Here is a 19951-nt window from a genome sequence, read left to right as displayed (position 1 = left end):
ACCAGGGATGCTGTAAAATTCGAAAAATAGTTTCAAGAACTCAGATTACAATGGCACTCATCTCAGTGTAAGAGAAAACCAGAGATCTGCCTTTGATGAAAGGTTGCTCATCTCTCACCTGTTGAGCTGTGTGGTGAATACACCGACAACGGTGGGCACTCCATTGATTTCTATTATATCTGTGATGGACTGCAGAACATCAAAGTAGAAGAATGAATCCCCAGGAACTGAGCAGTTGAGCCGAGCTTTCAGAAAAGATGTCCAGTGTTTCTCCAGGACCCTTTGGGAGCCCCCCATGTCATTTTTGCAGATGCGTGCCACACGGGAATACACAGCCTGTGAAAGGCAAAAAAGAAACAAAGAGGGAGAGAGGCTTGAGAGATGCAAGGGAAACAGTGTTTGTTTCTGAGCTCTTAATAAAACACCAAGATAATGTTGTTAACAGGAAGCTGCCATTTATCTGCACAGAGAAGATGAAAGCAAATGGTGTTCAGCTCGTAGTGCACAGGCATCTTAATGTATCACCAAGCAAATGCATCTCCACAGTCTGCCCCCACCCTTTTTGCCTTCAAAATCATGTTGTTAGTGAGATTTAAAGACTTTAATTAACCATGTGTAAGGGATTTAATAATTTATTGTAGAATATCCTTCCATGGTGAGGCATGAATGTTATACTCTGTACTGGCATGACTGAATTATTCAATATCCAGGGACATTAGAGAAACGTCTTTGAAACTCTCCTTTTGTGTTGTTTTCTTTTGTTTCTTTAATAAGCATGAAAACACCCTCAGCTTTTCCATTACTCGCCACAAGAGTTAAGGCAACAGCAGCACTAAGGCAACAGCACATTGAAAGATACCTGTAGCGAGCTCACTAACAGTGAGGCCTGGAGAACAGGAACAGCTTTTTGGTTGAACAATGCACTGCTCTAGTTCTCTTTATCTCCACTCCCTGTAAATTATGATGGGAAAACTGTGCAAGCTTTCTCCTAGTACCTCCTTCATAGTACGAACTGTGCTAGTTTCTGATGCTGTTTTGGGATGAGCTCTTTCTGCTGTGACTCAACGCTCACGCTGACGATACCGACCTTGCCTAAAGTGTTGTGCTCAACAGCAATTTCTCGGAAGAAGAAATAAACGTAGTTCCCATATTCTATGGCATGGAGGAAGTGTGGTTCTGTAAGAAAGAGCAAGGAGAAGTTACTTCAAAGAACTGCTCAGTGGGCGCACGACACTGTGAGAGTTGGCAGCTCCTCCCCAGGTCCATACCAGCCAATGTGAGCTCCAGTCTTCCAGATACTTTAGGATGTCCAAATACAGGTGCACTGGAGTTTAAATGAACTTGAAGTCTTTGGCATTGGCTAAAGGCCGCACAGAAACTGTACTTCAGTTAAGGTATTTGTTACTGCAAATTCATTCATTGAAGCATTTAACAAAAATGTAGTCTTTTTTTTTTGGGCATTATGCAGCTTTTTAAGTGTAATTATACTATTCCAAAAGCCTCATACATGCTGACAGTGTAGCATATGTGTAAACCAGGCTGGCTGTGAATTACCTGACCTTCTGTGCCACTGAAATTGCATTTGCCATATGTATGGGAAAATACTCCCCAAATTACCTTTTATCCATTTGGAATCATACTTTATTGTTCTTAAGGCAGATCCATCCCCCATGCTGCGATAAATAACAGCATCGCTTGCCAGGAAATCTGCTACTGTTGCTGAATACAATTTTCCATCTAAAACAGAAGTTGAAAACATGGTATTAAGAGGCCTTTTAATAATCTAGAGAATTCTGACTAGCCTGTATTTTCCCCATTTCTTCACTGTCACACTTCCCCAGATTGCTGTAACCTATTTATTAACAGGTCAGCTTCTAATCCTTTGGAGGCCCTTTAAAAAATTTAAGAGCAGGGGCACCATGACACCTTTAGCTTTCCTGTGCTTGCTTTAAAAGCTCTGTGTCTCCTTTGGTGTCATTAATCATTTAGACTCATTACAAGTAAAAGTTCTTACCAGCAAAGAGGGCGACATTGGTTTGTCTGGCATCAAATGGGCATCTTGCCAAACCACTAATTTCCTCCCCATCATACTCTAATGTATTCAACTAGAGAAGAAAAATAAATGGGTGATAGTGTCATTTCTATTTTGTGCACTGGCACAAAAGCATAACATTGTCTTTCCACAAAACTTAATTCAGCACATTGGCTTCTGTCTGTTTTTATTTCACCTTGAAGCACTCTCCAGTCACACTGGATGTATTTGCTATGGCATAACCAGTGCAAGCAAAACCAGTAACGGATTAATGGCATCTTCAATACTCTTACCCGATAGTATCTGCACATAGGGTTAAATGCATTTGTTCCACAGACAAACACCATCTCATCATTTCTTGGAACAAAGACTTTAATGAAGTTATGGCATTCATCCTGAAAAGAGAGTAAGATGTATTAATCACAAACTCCATGTATATAATAAATACTAGTGTCGTTTTTCTGTAATGTGCTAGACTTACTTTATGTTTGCCTTTCATAGCACAGTTCTCTCTGTCCTGCTGCTTTGATCTCCATGTTAATTTCTGTCAAAGCAGACCAAAAAGGAACATTTTAATTCCTTGCCACAGAAAATTCTTTTAAAAAACCATTAAAACCAAAGGACACACCTCTCCCTTTCCAGCATGCATCTACTCACCTTGCTTGGGGTAACTTCTGATTTTGGAACTTCATTTAAGTTTACAGTATAAACCTGGTCCCTGTTTGCAGAGTAAAAAGAGAACAGGAAATTCAGTAATTCTGTGCTCTTTTATTTGGTAAACTAAATCTATTTTCAAAATGTTGTGTTAGACCAGCAACTTCTATGAAATGCTTAGGGATTTTCTGTGTTTAATGCAAATGGGAGAAGGTTGTTCATGTGCAACACGGGCTGGTTTTGATTTTTATTGGTGAGGTCCTGAGAGAGTACCTGCAGTGTCCAGCAGTCCATCCCTGTCTGCCCATTCTGCTGAGGACTAACCTGGGCTGTAAATATGCAAGTGTGTTATCCTCACTTCCTACAGCCCTGACGTGTCAGTCCAAGTTTAAAATGATCAGGAGAGGTTTTTATCAGGCAGGGCAGTAATATAAAAGACGGAAAAGAGCATTTGATCATTGGTTTTAGCTTAACTACAGTAACTGCAGCCTTCAAATCCAATTTTCATGCACTGGCCATAGATATGGTATATTTCTCTGGGAAGTCCTGCCCCAATTCTAATTTTTATCATATTCCGCATATTTTTCTAAATGAATTTTACACATAAATGCAAAACCAGAAGAGAAAAGAATTTTAATCTAATGAACTGAGTGAAGGAAAATTACCTGCCAGTGATATAAAGTGTGTCTCGAATTTTCAACATTAGTTGGAAGTCCAGTCTGTGCTGAGATTCATTGCCTGAAGGGCGTCCTCTAAATACTGGATATTGCCTTGAATCTGCAAGTAAAAATGGGCTACACCATCACTCAGGATTATAGAGCTAAAGAATCAATATATGGCATTGATTAGCTGTATATACTAGGTGTAGAAGGGTTTAAACTAAATTCCTTGAGTAATGTCTTGAATATAAATGAGGAAAAGATGGCTAATGTCAGCAAATGTTCTTTTTCCTGAAGTTATTGCTGTATTTCTGATTGCTTTTTTAAGAAAATGATTAAGTGTTCTATTAAAGATACAAAGCCAGTAAACACATTTCAATTTGAAAGGAATCAGATTTTGTTTTTTAACTTCCCATGGTGGGGGGGGGGGCCAAGAGAAAAAAAAAAAAAAATCCAATTAGAACTTTTCCCCCTGGTGTTTAGCAGCACTTGCAGATTCACTCACAGTGGTAGTCCACGACGTTAATGGGGTCCTCGTCCTCGGGGAAGCTGCCGGCGCGGCAGCGGGACAGGCTCAGCAGCAGCGTCACCAGGGCACAGAGCGCGGGGAGCCTCATGGCGGGGCCCGGGGGAGCGCGGCCTTGGCGGCAGCACGGCTCAGCTACCTGCGAACGGACACAGCGGGGAGGCTGCAGCAGCAGCACGGACGCGGCACCGCTCCCTCCTGCCAACACGGGTTTGCTTTGTGTTTGAGCATCGGCAGCGCTGCACACGATGGAAACTGCTGTGGGACACAGCCCTGCTCGAAGCTGCTCCGAAACGTATTGATGGGCGCTAATTTTTAGCTGGATTTATGGGCATTTCCAAAGAAGCTGACGACTGTCAGCCCATTTAATTCACAGAATCAGAAATAGAACATGCAGGCTGCTGACCTGGCAAGAAAAATTGTCAAACTTGGGATTAGAATTTTAATTAAACTGCAATCTCTTTCCATCCCCTTAATCACTGAATGTCATCCAACACAAACCCTTTTCCCATGAAGTACCTAAATCTCATCCACAAAACGTCGTGACACACACAATGTGTCTGAGCATCCACGCTGTGTTTTAATGCCATTGGTTGTTTCCAGGCTGTGCCATCCCAGTACTAAGTCCAACGTGCCCACTGTCCCAGCCCTGATGCCAAGGGCCAGGCACCTGAAGCTTTGCCTTGTGCAGTGACTTACACCCGTGCAAAGTAAATGCAAACTGCTGCCCCTGCAGTGTGACAGCGTTGTCACACACTTCACAAGGGTGGCAAGGGACTCAAATGGGGATGCAATGTTGAACCACCTTCCCAAGATGCCACTTTTCCCCCTCATTTGCTACTGTTGAAGGCTTCAGGGGCTTTCACCTGGGGGTTGTGTGTGTGTGTGCGCTGCAGATTAGACAGCACAGATCATGACAGCACCACAACATTATACAACAAAGCTTTTAAGAGGGGAAGGGAAACATAACTTCTTCAATTAAACCACAGGAATATTTCAGTGAGCAGAATGTAACTACTCAAGTTGCAATTTGGGTAGGATGCAAGAAAACACATCACAAAGTGAAATGTAATCCTTAATGACTGCAAGTGGACTGGGCAGGGGTCATATTTCTCATTAGAAACCTGGCAAATGTAGTATTATTCCCTCCTCCAACCTTTTGGAGGCATTCATTCAGCCCCGATTCACAGGTCAGAGCTCTGAGTCATCAGCTCAGTGCCTTGCAGTTGCTGAAATTGGTTATTAAATGCTTTGTCTAAACAGAAAAAAAAAAAGGAGAAACCTTTCCATTTTAATGTTTCAAGACTTTCAGTGAGAAGAACACTTTGCCAACACTAAGTGCCAGACCTACCCAGCAAAGCACAGAAGTATTAATCATTCAATAATCTGAAAAGCAATTAAAAAAACCCCTTCATAACAACACTTAACCTTTCAGTAATGCTTACAGGGGACAAAAATGCTGTATTTGTTAATTGATACTATGGCTGGGGCAGGGCTTCCTCCTTCCAGGGGCTGCTGAGCCGTCAGTTCAGGCTGGACTGTGAGGAGACCAGCTGAAAGGCTGGGAACATTTGGGGATGGGGGCGGGGGTGTTGTCTGGATGCCTGCCCATCACAGACTGACCTGGAAAGAAGCATTTTCCACTGTTAATGATATTTCTGTATCTCAGTCCACCAGTCCAGAACGAATGGGCTGTGCTCTTAGTCAGGATTGATGAGTGCAGTGGTTAATAAACACTAATGATTCCTGGCACTTTCCCTCTGCTCTTCCTTGTCCTGACATGGCCTCTTCAGCTGAAGCATCTTGCGTTAAATTACTAATGAGCAAACTTAAAACAAACTGGAATTAATAAAGTTAGTCAAATTAGTTCTTTCTTGTGAAAGCACCATTAAAGTCCTGCAGCACTGTGGCTCCCAGACACAATAACAAATCATTAATGCTTACACGGTCTTTTTTTTTTGGTCCTTTTGTAAGGAAAAGCAGGCTCCAAATATCCAACCCACTCCTTTTCCAGTGAAAGAGAAAGGGGAGACACATAAACTGCACGTTGAGTCGGTGTGCAGTAACATCTATAAGGTGCTTAGTAAAAGTCCTCCCTGCAGCCTTGTTTTCTTGGAGAACAAATGAATACAAATTGCCAAAGAGCAAGAAGCTCTCCCAGACATGTAGGCCGCAGTTAGCATAGAAGATGAGGCTGCTTCTGGCCCACATCATGACTCAAAGAGACCCCGGCCTGGCTTCAAATTGCAAACTCTACAAGTTCCACCTGTACCAAGCACGGGCATGTAACAGGAAGTTTCTTTTTCACAATTCTTTTTCCTTCCCATGTCCCATCTGGGAAGCATTTATTGGGACAATTACAAAACTTCCGTGTAACCTGCCTTACACAGGCAGATACTGATTTCTGGACTTCAGGAAATGGCTGCAGAGGAAAGGGCAATTTGTTTTTGTTTTTAGGTCACAACTGTCAAAGGGCAACTTGTTTTTAGGTCACGATTATCATGGCCAATACACAGCAAACTGTCACAAAAGCAAACAGGAAACAACTGAAATGCCAGGTAAGCAAAGACAGTATCAGTTCTCTTGAACAGATTCAAATTTCAGGTGGGATATCAAACTCCCTAAAAGAATGTGAGGTTCTGTAATTGTAAATCCACAGGATGTGTTTCCCCAGAGGCTGCATTCAGATCAGCAACAAACTCACATTTATGCCTTCCCCAAAATACCCTCAAACATCGCAGGATACTCCAGAGATGAACTCTGAGAACATAGAGGGCAGGAATAGTTACGTTCGGCAAGCTTTTCTAACTAAACATCATCTGTCACAAATCTCTATCAAAGAAAATACCTACATGAAGCACAGACCCTTGTCATGACAAGACAGAAAAGCAGCCAGAGAGCTGCACTGGATTAGCAAACCACAGGTAATCACTTCTCACCAGCCAGGCAAGAAGTACAGATTTCTTTATTATTTTGCTTGGAAAATTATTACAAGAATATTAACAGTAGCTCTGATTTCCAGCTACATCTGAAAAGAAAATGCACCTGCTTCAAGAGGCTCTTAAATGCAGCTTTTATCTGGTTGGACACAGGCTTGGGATCAGAACCACTGAAGAGAGAATAAACTGGGAAGAACAGCTGTTTCCTGGATAATCAGAAAAATGGGCTCCCTCTAGCCCTCGGAGCAGGGGTTTATGACAGCCAGGTGTAGCCTTCTGGTAGACACAGATAGGCTGGTGTGAAAGACGTAATTCCTGCCACATTCAAACCTTTCAGTGGAGGCCACTACTGGGCACTACAAATAACAATGCTGAAATATCTGTTAGGCCTGGAATAGCTGATTACAAAATGCTGGCGATGTCTACCTTCAAGAAAATGCAGAAAACATTCATACTCCGGGTTTGATTATTTTCCCCCGCCAGGATTCAGCCCAGTCTTTGATTAATTTCTCTTATAAATTGCATTCCTAGCATTTCTGCTGGAAAACGATCCATGGCAAGTGCAATGTTTGGACATTACCATATTGCTATCCTTGTTTTGCAGCTGGGCAATTGAGGCACAGATCAAAGCTGAATCTGTGACCAAGGCCAGCCACCACAAAAGGCTTTTCAAAGGTTCTGGACTGCTCGGGGTCAGATGTGCTCCTTCCCTGCAGCACGGGCACTGACCAGTGTCCCTCAGGTGAGAAGCTCTTACAGATCAGAGCTCCCCCGGCCATGTGGCCTATGCCATAATGAGTTGTGTTGCAAGGAGAAGGAACTAGAGGTGTAAATGTTAACTGGTGGCAAAAATCCACCTTGTTAAGGAGGTGAGCAACTTGCCTGAAACAGGCCTCAGGGAGATGGTGTTGGTCAAATGGGAGGCAGGCAGTTGTCCCAAGTAATAAACTGGCTCTTTGTGGCCACCACCTTTCAATCTCAGATAGAAATCCCATCCTTCAATTCCTGATTGGGGGAATCCGGAGAAGCAGGATATAATTTCTGTTAAAATATGAGCCTGCCTTCAAACAATCACACATGAAGGCGAACAGGCTGGTGTTTCTTGCCCATTAATCTACTCCAGCCTTTGACAACGTGCTGGTGACGCTCCATCAATCATCTTTCCGTGCACTGCCACGTAAAAGAGAAGGGGGAAGGGAAAGGGCATTCAGCCAGCTGGGGAGAAGCAACATATAAAATGGCTTCAAACCAGACTGATGCAATATCTTCTACTTACTGAAAAGAAAAAATTCTTTAAAATCTCCTTAACACAATAAATGCTTCTCAAAATGCTAAGCACAGACAGGAGTGCAGTACAGCAAACCCAGCCTCAAGTTCAAGACAGGTCAGAACAAAAGATACATCCTAAAAGTCAGCTCACTTGTGGGGAGTTTGGCAAGGAATGGAGGAAAGGTGTGCAATAATAAAAGCTGGGTAAATGACCACATCACCCTCCTCCTCCACCAGACTGAGGCTGTTAGGTGAGACCCTCTGTGCTTGGAAGTACAAGCTGGCCCTAGCGCTGAAGGGGGACAGGCAGAATTGATTAGCAATATGCTGAGTTTAGTGAATTTATGTCCATGTGGTTTCCCACAATCCCCACTGACTGGACTTGGACACGTCAGGAAATCCCTGCTGTCCTCTGTTTCTTCCTGCATGCAAATGGCTCCCTGAGGGCACTAATTAGTGCAAGGGCACTGACTAGTGTCTTTCTCAGATGGTACCTTCTGAAATTTTGAGCATGAAACCACTCTAATAATAAGGTAAAACAAAACAAAACAATCTTTTGCTGCTGCTTGTTCACAGATGCTCAACAAGTTTCTCAGGGCCTACAGCTGAGACTTCAGTTCCTGATGCAGAGCAAAGCTGATCCCATGCAACACCCAGCAACTTCCACTGAGCCTCTGACACAAGCCCTGCTGAGGGCAACAGGGCACCCTTGGACAGTGGTTTCAGGGCACTGAGCCCCTGGCCAAAGCAGTGCCTTGAAGCTCTTTAACCAGAAGAACACTCGAGCAACAAAGATCTGTTGGCCAGGCTAGAGCAAGTCACAGATTCCACCTGCAAACAAATAAAGGCTGAATAGGAACTTTCTTGTGTTTAGCACCTCTCCCCTTTTTTCTGGATGCAAAGGCCTAGTGTAGAAAGGTTAAAAATCTTGTTTACTACAGCCTCAGGGATTATCTTTTGATGTACAAATCACTTATGGTCTACTAATAGCAGTTAAAAAACACTACCTGAAAAGGGTATGGTTCAAATTCTGGGCTTCGTGAAGTTAAAAGCCTGCTGGCAGTGACTCCACTTTAGGGGGCTGAGGATTTGCACCTGAGTTTACCTGCTGATGGTAACTGCTGCCAGGTGGGAGAAGTTCAACTCCTTGAGCCAGCTGCAGGGGGAACACAGCTCACCAGTGAGCACAGAGTACAGAAAGGAAGGGTGTTGCTCAGTTTCATTTTGGCAACCAGGTCAATCTTTTCAGAAGATAAAACATTCACAAGACAATACACGAAGGTGGTACAGGTTGCCTTCAGGGGTGCCCTAGACTTGTAGAAATGTACCCATTGGCAACCACAGGTGCACCTGAACATTCACTCAGAATAGCACCTAACCCCTGCTGTGACTGGAATAAAATAACTTCAGAGCAGAGCCACACACTGGGGTGTTTTGGTGATCAAAATATGAAAATGAAGCCTTTTTGTACATCTGAGTCAAAATATAAGACCAGCATGGCCCAGGATCTGGCGCCTTGAACTCTAGAGGGAGAGCCAACAATTCTTTTCCCCATCTCTATTTTTTGGTCTTGGTCTTTTTTTTCTATGTCTTAACTGTGTGAAATGTGTATGATGAGTCATTTGCTTACAAGCCAGAAAGTATTCCACATACAATGCAACATTTGCCTTAAAAATCTGTATCAGTATTTCTGATAGGAAAGGCAGGGGATTAGATTCCCATTTTAGGTCATATCTATACATAGGTTTTCCAGTGATGCAATTGTGTTGCATGCAAAAGCGTGGTAAGTCCTCCCAAAACAGGGATACAACAGCCAGCATCAATGCAAGTGTGATTTTCTTTACAATTCTTTTTAATGTCATTCCAGTATGTATTTCTTCTAATGAAGGCTGACTTCAATAAAGTTCCTCAAGGCAATGCCTGACACAGAGGTTTACTGTACATTCAAATCTTAGAGATTCTCTATGATGTGATAAATCCATGTTGAGGAATTTGGTGACAGATTGTTTCAGCTAATTATCAAATAACAGGAAAATATTTGTGGCTATAATGAAAGAAAGGTACTTAATTCTTGTAGTCCCTTTTAGGAACATGAAGCATGATTTTGTATGATAAATAGGTGACAAAAACTCTTTCTGTCCTATAAAGGTACACCCAAATGTAAACTTGCAGTATGCAGCCATCTTTACTTTTTCTAACAACTTTAAAGTCTGCAGCTCTGGAGAAAAAATTTAGGATATTTAGGGCTGAGATATTAATTGAGCATGAAAGTGCAAATAACAGGTCTGTTATTTTAAGATAATACTTGACTTCTTTTAAGGATTCTGCATTAACACCTCTTGATCTATGCCTAAGTAAAAAAAGATAGTTTAGTATTAAAGTGATGAAACCCTACCACTGAGTATCACAGCTTTCATCTTAATTGGCTTATGGCACTGCCAGCTACACTTCAGTTGTTTGCAGGCTTTGAACGTTGCAGCAAGCGCACCCCTCTTGCTCTAGAAGGAGCTGACAGAACTTGCAAAATGGATGCGGTGACTTTTAATGATGCAAGTGTTTGGTGGTTGATTAGAAGCACTTTGAGGGCTAAATTCTCCTGTGATCAAAAATTTACTTGAACACCAGATAGTTCCAGCAGGAAAGGAAATAAAATGCTGAGCAAACTGTAAGTGATTGCCTCAATTATGGTTATTTTAAGTTAATTTTTGAGACTGAATGTTAACTAGCTTCCCTTATAAGGATTAACATGAAAGTCCTGCACCTGAAACCAACCTTTGACTTCAGCTCACATCTATGGTCAGATCCGTTCTGTTTTGCAAAGCTCTGCAGGACATGCTTTCCTTGCAAGTTTGCCAGGGTTGGGCTATTGGTGATGGAGTGCAAGGTGCTTTAACTTAAGCAGGGCTCTGGATTCACCATTTTAGCAGACCTGCATTTCATTAATTCAAACTGCTCATGCCCAACTGGGACTGCCCTAGGATATATTAAATTTATTTGTCGAAGTGTCTGCGAACTGGTGCAGAGAATGTCAGTACAGTGACATTTGTTCCACACTCTTGGCCCTGATCCTCCATTAATTCCTGGCCATGGGCAGCTCTGGAAGCAGGAACTCCCACCCCTGCCCTGACCCCAACCAGAGCAAAGCAAAGCCACCTTGCTGGGGAGAGCAGCTGTGGCTCATCAGGGTGAAGTCCTGAGCACCCCCAGCTCCCAGCTGCGTCAGAGGTGTCTGATGCTTTTGATTAGTGTGTATTAGACCAAAATACTTTTATCCTGAAAAGTAGAGAGAACCCTTAAGCCATAATGGCAGAGACCTAATTACCTACAGTAGCACATACAGGCTTGGACATACGTTCAGTAACACTCAAACTGCCTCCCCTTGGCCTGAAACAAAAGCCTAAAACCCACTTTTCCTCCCTCTGGGAGGGTTGGCTACAAATGTGGGTGAGTGCTTAAGTGAAGGAAGTCAGTGTTCTTCCTGGAAGCCTGCAGAACATGATTTACATAGCAAAACTGCCACTCATTTCAGCGTGATTAGGCATCATCTGATAAGGCAACTCTGAGACAGGTATAAACCAGTATTTGAAGGTGAGGACATAATGAAGGTCTCAGGCACAACTTGCACAAGTCCAGCTGACGCCAGAGCCAAGGGAGTTGCTGGCAGCACCCCGGGCCTGCTGTCTGCCAGCCCTGCTGTCTCCCAGCCCTGCACAAAGCAGTCTAAGCAGCCTTCCCCCTGAGCAGGGCTGCAGCCCTGATCCTGAGATAAGTGCTGCCCATTTGAGTCCTGGATGGAGCCCAGGAGGTCAGCATTTGCCTACTGGATGAAGTGAATGGGATGTTTTGAAATAGAAGGCAGGTTTGGGGGTAGGAATACGCCCCAACAAGCAAGGCAGACGAAGAAAAAAGGGATTTGCACTGTGGAAAGGGCACATCTGCTGTTCAACAGGCTGTGCCTCAGACAATGTTGCTGTCAACCTCACTCCAGAAAGCATCACTTCTTTCCACCCACTGCTCTCCCGTGCTACAAACACCCCTCCAGCATCTCATCGCTGTGCCTCGCTGGAGCATTGCTGGCTGGAGCTGCTGCTGCTGGGGAAAAGGCTGCTGCATGTCACTGCTCTCACTTCAGAGAGAAGTAAATGGCTGCGGAAAATGCAAAGGGAGAGACAGGAGAAGACTCAATGGGCAAGAAGCACATGAGAGACCTTAAACACTGTGCTGGTATTCTCAGTATGCCATTCTCAGGGCTGGAATGGTCAGCCAGCCTTGCCTGCAAGAATACTGCCTACACAGACTGGGGAACAACGTGCTTTTAACTAGGCTTGGTTTTTCTGCACGGACAAATCTGGTAGCTGGCCACCCAGTCACCTATTTGTATATGCAAAGCATGTGCTCTGCCCCTGTCCTAGGCACAATCAATTACATGTACAAAACACAGGCATGAAAACCTGGAGGAACCTGGAGCTCAAAGTTAACAATTACTATTCTCTTGTTACGATTAAAGATTAACTACACCAGTGAAAGGATGTGTTATGAAATGTGTTTCCCAGGCTGACAGTAAATAGTTTCGTTTTCTTGGGGGTTTTTTTTGTTTGTTTTTTAAATCTCAAAGTCTTCTCAGGATTTGGAGTAATTGTTTAAACTGCTGCTTTGATTTACCATAACACCAAAATGTTGTCACTTGCCACGTGACTGCCCATACTTTCATTTGAGATGTCGTGCAGAAACACATGGAAATCTGGTGAAAGCAAACCAATTTTAGAACATGTTCCGAGCAATTGTTTCGCAGCACTGCCCTACAGTATGAAGTCTCTTCCATTTCTTAAATTGCCTAATCAAATGCAGACTCTGTTCCAGTCACGCTAAATTTTCACATAATGGCAGAAAAATACTTCTTTCTAGCCTAGCACCAAACAGTTGGATCACATTATCACATTTGCTGCTTTTGTAGTCTCCAAGTGTGTATTTGTAAAAGTATGTATATACATATTCACAGGGGAGAGGGGGAACACCGGTGCTCATGCTGTGAGACCCTGGGGATGGTCAGAGGGACAGGGAGATGCCTTGAGAGGTGCCTGTGCTTTTGAGGGGACCTGGCTTACCAGAAATGCAGAGTAGTGGTGAAAAATTTATTTTTATTTCTTTAGAAATCATATGTATTAGTACAGAATTTGATCGGGCTGATTCCTTGCCCTGAAGTCTGTTGAAGTTTTTAAAGTGATAGAAGTGCAGTAAGGTAAACTGCACCTATCTGTTGCCACTTTGGGGCTGGAGCCAGGACTGGTGAAATGTGCAGCCATGGCTATCCCTGCTCTGGGTCCCAAGCTAGGGCACAACCCTGTGGTGATTCACATGTGGGGAGCTCTGCACCACAGAAGTGCCCACTTTCCACAGAGCAAACACAACCTGCAGAGCCCACCCACGACGGCGTTTGCAACTGGAGGCAGCCGTGCTGGGCACCAGCTCTCCCTCCTCTCTCTTACTTGGGCTCCATCACCTCATGGTAACATTCACCCTGCAGGACAGGGAAATATTTGCCTCACAATACTTCGGCATTTTGACTAGTGAGCCACAGAGAAGTCACAGATCAGACCTTAAAATTAAAAAAAAAAAAAACAAAAACAGACCAGTAACATATGGACTGCAAGTGCTTCAATCAAGGTCAGAAGGAAATCTCTGGCAAATGAGAGAACAAGACTTAGAGCTTTAAAGCTTTCTGTTATGACCTGTGTCCTTCTCTCTTCCACACCAGCCTCCCCAGACCCCCAGTACAATTACAATGTTTCCTTAAATCCTTGTGCTGTCACTAGTAATATTGGCCAGGATAATCATACCTAACCCCCACATTGTTTACGTCTGCAGGTCTATTTTTCTTACCCGTCTGCACCAAACATTTAGGTTTGTGCTGGCAGTTTGCTGCTGAAGACCACTGTTCAGCCATGAGCAGTGTTTGCTATGGTTTTGGTGAGGATGAAAGCCTGGTGCTTTAGGGGGAGGAGAAGCCATAATCCACTCTCACAGTAAAACCTGTATAGTGGTACGGAAGACAAAATAAATTCTATCCGTACCCTTGCAGGAAATCAGATTAATCCCCAAAGCATGAGATTTGATTAGTTTTGTCTGAGGTTATCATCAAGGAAAAAACCTACATAATGCTAAAAATATCCACACGGCATTTACTTTATGAAGAAAATATGATTTGCTGAACAAAAACAAATTACTGGCTTTTCGGTGTTAATCTTTGATAAACACGTGCTGCGTTAAAGAAACTGTCACAGAGAGAAGTTTGCAAATTGAAAGAAACCATTCAACTCTGCAAGATTATTTCCCCCCTCCCTTATTACTCCTTTCATGAGACACCTGGGGACATTGTTCACACACTGTTGACAGCTTTCCCACTACTGCTTTTCCTCTGTTATCCGTTCTCTTCTCTCCGGCACTCGTCCCCAGGTGGCAACACACAAAAGAGCTATATTTGCAAGGGGTGCCAAAGCTGGCTCTTGGACAACTGTCGAAGAGCCAGAGGGCCCTCTCCTGCCTTCCAGGTTGTTTGGTTCAAGTTCTTTCCACAGGGCACTGACCCACCAGGCAGTGCTCTGGTATTTCACTCCTGAGAGCTGCATTGCCCGGGGAACACACGCGCTGCCCACAGCCCTTTCTTGCTTCAGCTACCATCACACCAACAGGTAGAGCCACGCTTCCTCACGCTGGGCTACATTCAAGTGCCATCTAACATTTTAATACTGCAGCCTTAACTATACATGGAGGTTTTTGTAAATTAAATACGCATTATTCTTCTCTGTGGTCTCCCAAAACATGATGGTTCCACAGCCCGAGGGGACACGTAGGTGTTCGCACAGCATGGGAAGGAGGTACCTAAATGGAGGCACAGCATAAACAAGGGCTTGACATACAAGCGTGAAGATTTTCTTTCGACCCCAAAGTGTGTCTGTCATGACAGACAGACACAGAAATAGCACCAACACTTTGTGCTGGTGCTGCAGTCCCTGCCCACCACCAGCGCCCATACACACGCCTGGGATGCGAGGCAGCAGCACTTGAGGGAAATACCTTTTGTTTCACACCACAATAAAGCTCTGAGGAAGGCCCTACCCAACAGTGAGCTGGTACTTTACTGCTGCTTGAGAAAGCAGAGTCCCAGCTGCCATGACCATTTGGTAAAAGAAATATGAACTTTGTAGCTCACATTAAGAAAAGCCCATTATTGCAGTAACAGCTGAGCTGAGTGACCAGCTGATCAGCCCTCATCTCCTCTGAGGTTTCACTCCCACCGCTGGTGGGCAGCCAGTCTGTGATGCCGGTCCCCACTGCTCACTCGTTACCTCTCTAGATGAGCAACTCTGCGTTTGCCTCCCTGCTGTCCCTCACACACTTGAAGAGCCCCCTAGCACGCATCTGCCAATTAACTCCTCATTCTCATCCCAGGCCCTCTTCAAAGCTCCCCTTGCCTCTGATGCCGAAGCGTGTGTGCCCCCTTTCCCTGACACACGCAGCTCAGCTATGTTTAGGTGGCTTGTGCGCCAGCACAGCTGCTGATTATGCAGGTCAGCACAGCTCTCCTGCTTCTAGAGGCCACTGCCCAACTGTACCCATCTGCCATCTCTTCTTTTAAACCATCCACTGTGAGAACAGGATCCATCCCTTTCATTCTGTGTTTATCCAGTGCCTGTCCAATTAGAAACCTGGGCTGCAATTTGGCTCCCAGATGCAACAGTTAAAAAAAAAAAAAAGTAACAGCAACAATGAACCTTTTTGCACGAAGAGTCTCTGTGTGCAAATACGACCTCTGTTATGTTACCAAGGTCAGGCAGACTAAGGCCAATCTGCTGTGTGAGAATATAAATCAAAGCTGTCCAGGGAGTGATTTAGTTTACAAGGTTTGTAACCATTCTGGACAGAATAAATGTCACTTGCTTGCCTGAGCTCCTCACTCCTCCTCTTCCACCACCACTTCTTCGCTCCTCCACTCCCACCAAGCCCCTCCCTTCCCAGTAATACCTCTTGACCTCCTTTGCTCTTGAACGCAAAAGTTCTCGTCTAGCAAGAAAGCAGCGGCTCACACATGACAGACAGCCATGCTAGGCCAATTTATTTAAATTATGCAAAAATCTCAACAAGTAAAATTACCAAAGAGTCACAAGTACATTCACCTGCTGGTTACCTGCCCTTCACAGCACACATCAGAATTAAAACAACAAATCCTGTAACAACTTATTCCTATTGCATTCATAGATCCACAAAACAAACCAAGGAAAGCATCTGTAGCAAGTATTAGAGTCTGGGCACAGATCCTGTGAAATCACATGGTTTCCGTTGTGGAACTAAAAAGGCTTCTACAAGAATGTGTGAAATACACAGCCGAAATTCTCCGTTCCTTTCTGTGCTCCTTGGCAATTTGTGTGGCTAAGTTAAAGCGGCAAGTTCTGTTTCTTTAGCTGGCGCTTCCCAAGCACACCCCGATCTGCAACACTGAGCACACACAGCATTCAGCCAGCCAGCTCCCTCTCGAGTACGGACAGAGTTAATGTAATCCCACTCCAAACAACAGGTTGCTGTCTCCCAAACTGGAGCCTTGAAAAGCAAGAGTCCAGCGGTTGCCTGACTCCTCCCAGCCATTTTGAAGCCCTTCCTCCTGCAGGTGTGCACACCGAGCTGCAGTGGGGCTGGGCAGGGGTGCCAGAATGAAAGAAACTTCACGTTCTGGATGTTAACTTTAGTTACCATAGCCAGACAATGCTGCCAGTGGCGTGGAAGAAAAAATTGCTGTAGCCAGCTGTGCTGTTCACAGTCGGATGGTTTCTGTGTAGCTCCAAATGGTTCTGGAGCCAGTAGCCTGTTGTGGCCAAGGACAGGATGATGGATGGTCTACACACACTGTCCAAGCAGGAAGAATGGCAGAAGTTCACTTCAGGGTTGTTAAAATGCTAATCTGGGTTAGGTAACAAAAGCCGAATGGAATAGGAAAGTTAGGGAAATAAATACTATTCATATGTTATATATGTGCACTACAGATTTGATCTCTGTGGTTAACACAAACATTTGCCTTTGGAAGTGGGACAATTCAACAGTCTTCCCATCTGAATAAACTGAATCAACTCCTGATATTAGCTGTACTGTAATTACTGTCAAGCCACGACGAGGGAAAGAAGGCTATGGCAGACAACACACAGAGCTCCACAAACAGCATCCAAAGGGCAGTAATAGTATTCTCACTGCACACCTCTTCCATGTGACATGGGAACAAATCAGAACCCACTTTCCTTTGAACTTAAGGCTGGCAGCTATTCACAGAACAAGTAACAGCTTAATAAAATGGCTTAGATGGATTTTAGCAGTAACTGCAGTAGCTTATCGGATGCGTAAGAAGAGATCATCTGTTCGAGAAGCAGTTTTGACGAAAGCGACATTTGAACTGTTTTAATTACATACAGATTTGCTAAGACTGAAAATAACTTGTACTACCCAATGCCAGTAATATGCCTTATTCCATCTTTTCTTAATTACTTGTGGAGCAAATTATTACTTTATCAAGTGGAAAGGTACCTGATTTTATCAACCTGGAATTAGAGGTATGTTTAACATAGGAGTATGTAATCAACCAGCATCTCCTCTGTTCAGTCAGCAAACACATATTCTGAGCCTTGAAAGATATCAGACTGCAAGATAAGTAAGCTCCACATAAGCTCATACAGGCACAGAAGCTGTTGAAGTAACTGTTTCCTTTGTCTTAAAAAGGAAGACTAGAACTGAAACAGTCTCAGTCATACCACTTCTCTAACACTTGATGAAAACTGACCGTATTCACCCCAATCTCCTCTTGACCTCAGATTTCAAATTTCTTTTTAATTTTCAGAAGGACAAACAACCATAGCATTTCAACATTTCCATGCAGGTTCTGTCCATCTAACTGGGCTACACCTGACTTCAGGGGATACTGAGTCCTGTGTTAAGTGCACTAATGTTTTTAAAAGAATTTAAAACTCACAAAAATCCAGAACTGAAATCTGAATGTGATCGACTGTAGTAAGACCAGAAGATACATTATTACAAAGCCTAACACACACTTTGAACTGAACTTCCATGATGGATTTTTCCTTTACACACCTCCCATGACAGGACCGATCAGATCAAAGATCAACCTAGAGTGAAATTGCATCTATAATTAAGCATTCTATCGAAATGTGTGCTTTTCATAAACACACAGCAAAGTTATGGCAGCTCCAAGGGCTAAAGTGTCTGCTCTAACAGTCGGCTCAGCTCAGCCATTCCCAGAAACGTTCAGATGGTCCAGCTCAAAGGGCGCGAGAGGCTGGGGGGAAAAAACCCGCAGCCATACAGCTGGTTTGTAGAGCTTTGACAGGGCCATCACTGTATTCCTGGCACACACTCCTGCATCACACAAAGCACATTTAGAAAATGATGTTATCTCTGTTGCATCTCACCATAAAGGAGAGCAGGTAGTGACAGACTGCAGGATATGGGGGAGGAAGGCTCACTGTAACTAAAGGTGCAGATGAAAGTGAGAAGCTGGTTAAATAAACCAACGTAGAGCCTCTGGGTTATACTTTTTTGGCTGGCTTTCTAAAAACAAATCTGAGCTACATAATTCAGAATCCTAATAAATTCTTACTACAAACTTTTTCTTCCTGATTTAAAAAACCCTGAGCTTTATATTAGTTAACACAAAAACTGTTCAAGTTCATAATTATATAGAAATCAGAGCACTAAGCTGGCAATTTGTTTTTATCTAAGCCAGAGTAAATGTTTACACAATATCTGCCAACATAAGAAAATATGCCCGTCACTTACTACATTAAACATGATTACATACAGCTTAATTTACTGAAAGGAACTGAAGTAGACTTTAGAGGTGCACAGAATTTTACAGCGTGAATAAAGCAGGAAAAACGTCTATTCTCTTTTGCCACAAAAGTAATTGCAAAGCTTTACAATGAGCTTCCTGTTGGACTTAGAAAAAGGAGAGAACCTCAGAAAATTCTCTGTGCAAGTATTTGTGTGTGAGAGCAACAGACCAGCAGTAAACGCCTCTAAGACAGTAGGAAGCTGTTCTTTCAAATAATATTTGGGAATATTAATAAGACCAACAACTTGAAACACAAAGGTACCCCAATAAAGATGTATGCTTTTTTCCCCTCAAGGAAATAACCAGAGGAAAAAAAAATGCCACGCATTTACAGAGCACTGAACAGTATTCTGGAGGAAGTTTGCTGTAATTCCTGCACATTATGTGCAAAGCGTGTGTGTGTACATGGATAAGCTACAATACCATCTGTACAGCAAGTGCCACATATGTGAGCATTATGAACCATCATTGCTGCTGCTATGCTCAAAAGTAAATGTATTCTAAGCCACACACACATACAAATGACTTTACACACCGAGGGCTGAATTTTGTTCAAATTACTCACAGACTCATGCCTGTGATACAGACATAATCTTGACCAGAAGTAAGAAACAACCTAGAGATTGGCAGAAATCCACTAATTTAAGACTAGCAATATTCATGCTAACAAGTGGGATATCCACCGGAACTACAATATTTTCAACACATCAACCTAAAGCAGTTAATCGCATTTTTCAACTCACAAGACAAAACACAACAACCATAAAAAAACCCCCTGCACAACCACCCCACAGCCCTTTAAAACACAGGAGTAAAAGCCACCTAGATATATCTGTGTGACCTTTCATTTCCATTCATGCTTATAAATAATAAAGAAGGCTTTAAACCCTTTCTAATTACTCCCTGAAAGCAGCTGTATCGGTTTCTGCAGTGATGAAACGCCCCCACCCCCCCAGAAAAAAAAAAAAAAGTTTCGCCGCTCTG

At 43.4% G+C, this 19951-nt stretch overlaps 1 protein-coding gene across 10 annotated transcripts in view; it reads right to left on the bottom strand.

Annotated features, from left to right (window-relative positions):
• SEMA6D (semaphorin 6D) overlaps nt 1-19951 on the bottom strand; it is a 226405-nt gene that overhangs the window by 10860 nt on the left and 195594 nt on the right. For 8 of the 10 annotated variants that reach the window (XM_017742589.1, XM_017742591.1, XM_017742585.1 and 5 more), the window contains 10 exons: nt 3851-4010; nt 3352-3463; nt 2690-2750; nt 2514-2576; nt 2326-2427; nt 2015-2105; nt 1618-1737; nt 1088-1176; nt 119-336; nt 2-10 (listed from right to left, as the gene is read on the bottom strand). In XM_017742589.1, coding sequence (XP_017598078.1) covers nt 2-10; nt 119-336; nt 1088-1176; nt 1618-1737; nt 2015-2105; nt 2326-2427; nt 2514-2576; nt 2690-2750; nt 3352-3463; nt 3851-3962 — 977 coding nt within the window. In that variant the 5' untranslated portion in view covers nt 3963-4010. Of the gene's footprint in view, nt 1; nt 11-118; nt 337-1087; nt 1177-1617; nt 1738-2014; nt 2106-2325; nt 2428-2513; nt 2577-2689; nt 2751-3351; nt 3464-3850; nt 4168-19951 lie in introns of those variants that run through there. The other 2 variants (XM_017742592.1, XM_017742593.1) reach the window with 2 other exon arrangements.

Source organism: Corvus brachyrhynchos, unplaced genomic scaffold, assembly GCF_000691975.1.
Source record: "Corvus brachyrhynchos isolate BGI_N302 unplaced genomic scaffold, ASM69197v1 scaffold97, whole genome shotgun sequence".
Taxonomy (NCBI): domain Eukaryota; kingdom Metazoa; phylum Chordata; class Aves; order Passeriformes; family Corvidae; genus Corvus; species Corvus brachyrhynchos.
The sequence above is the reverse complement of the archived record's forward strand: the minus strand, read 5'-3'. Positions and strand labels throughout refer to the sequence as shown.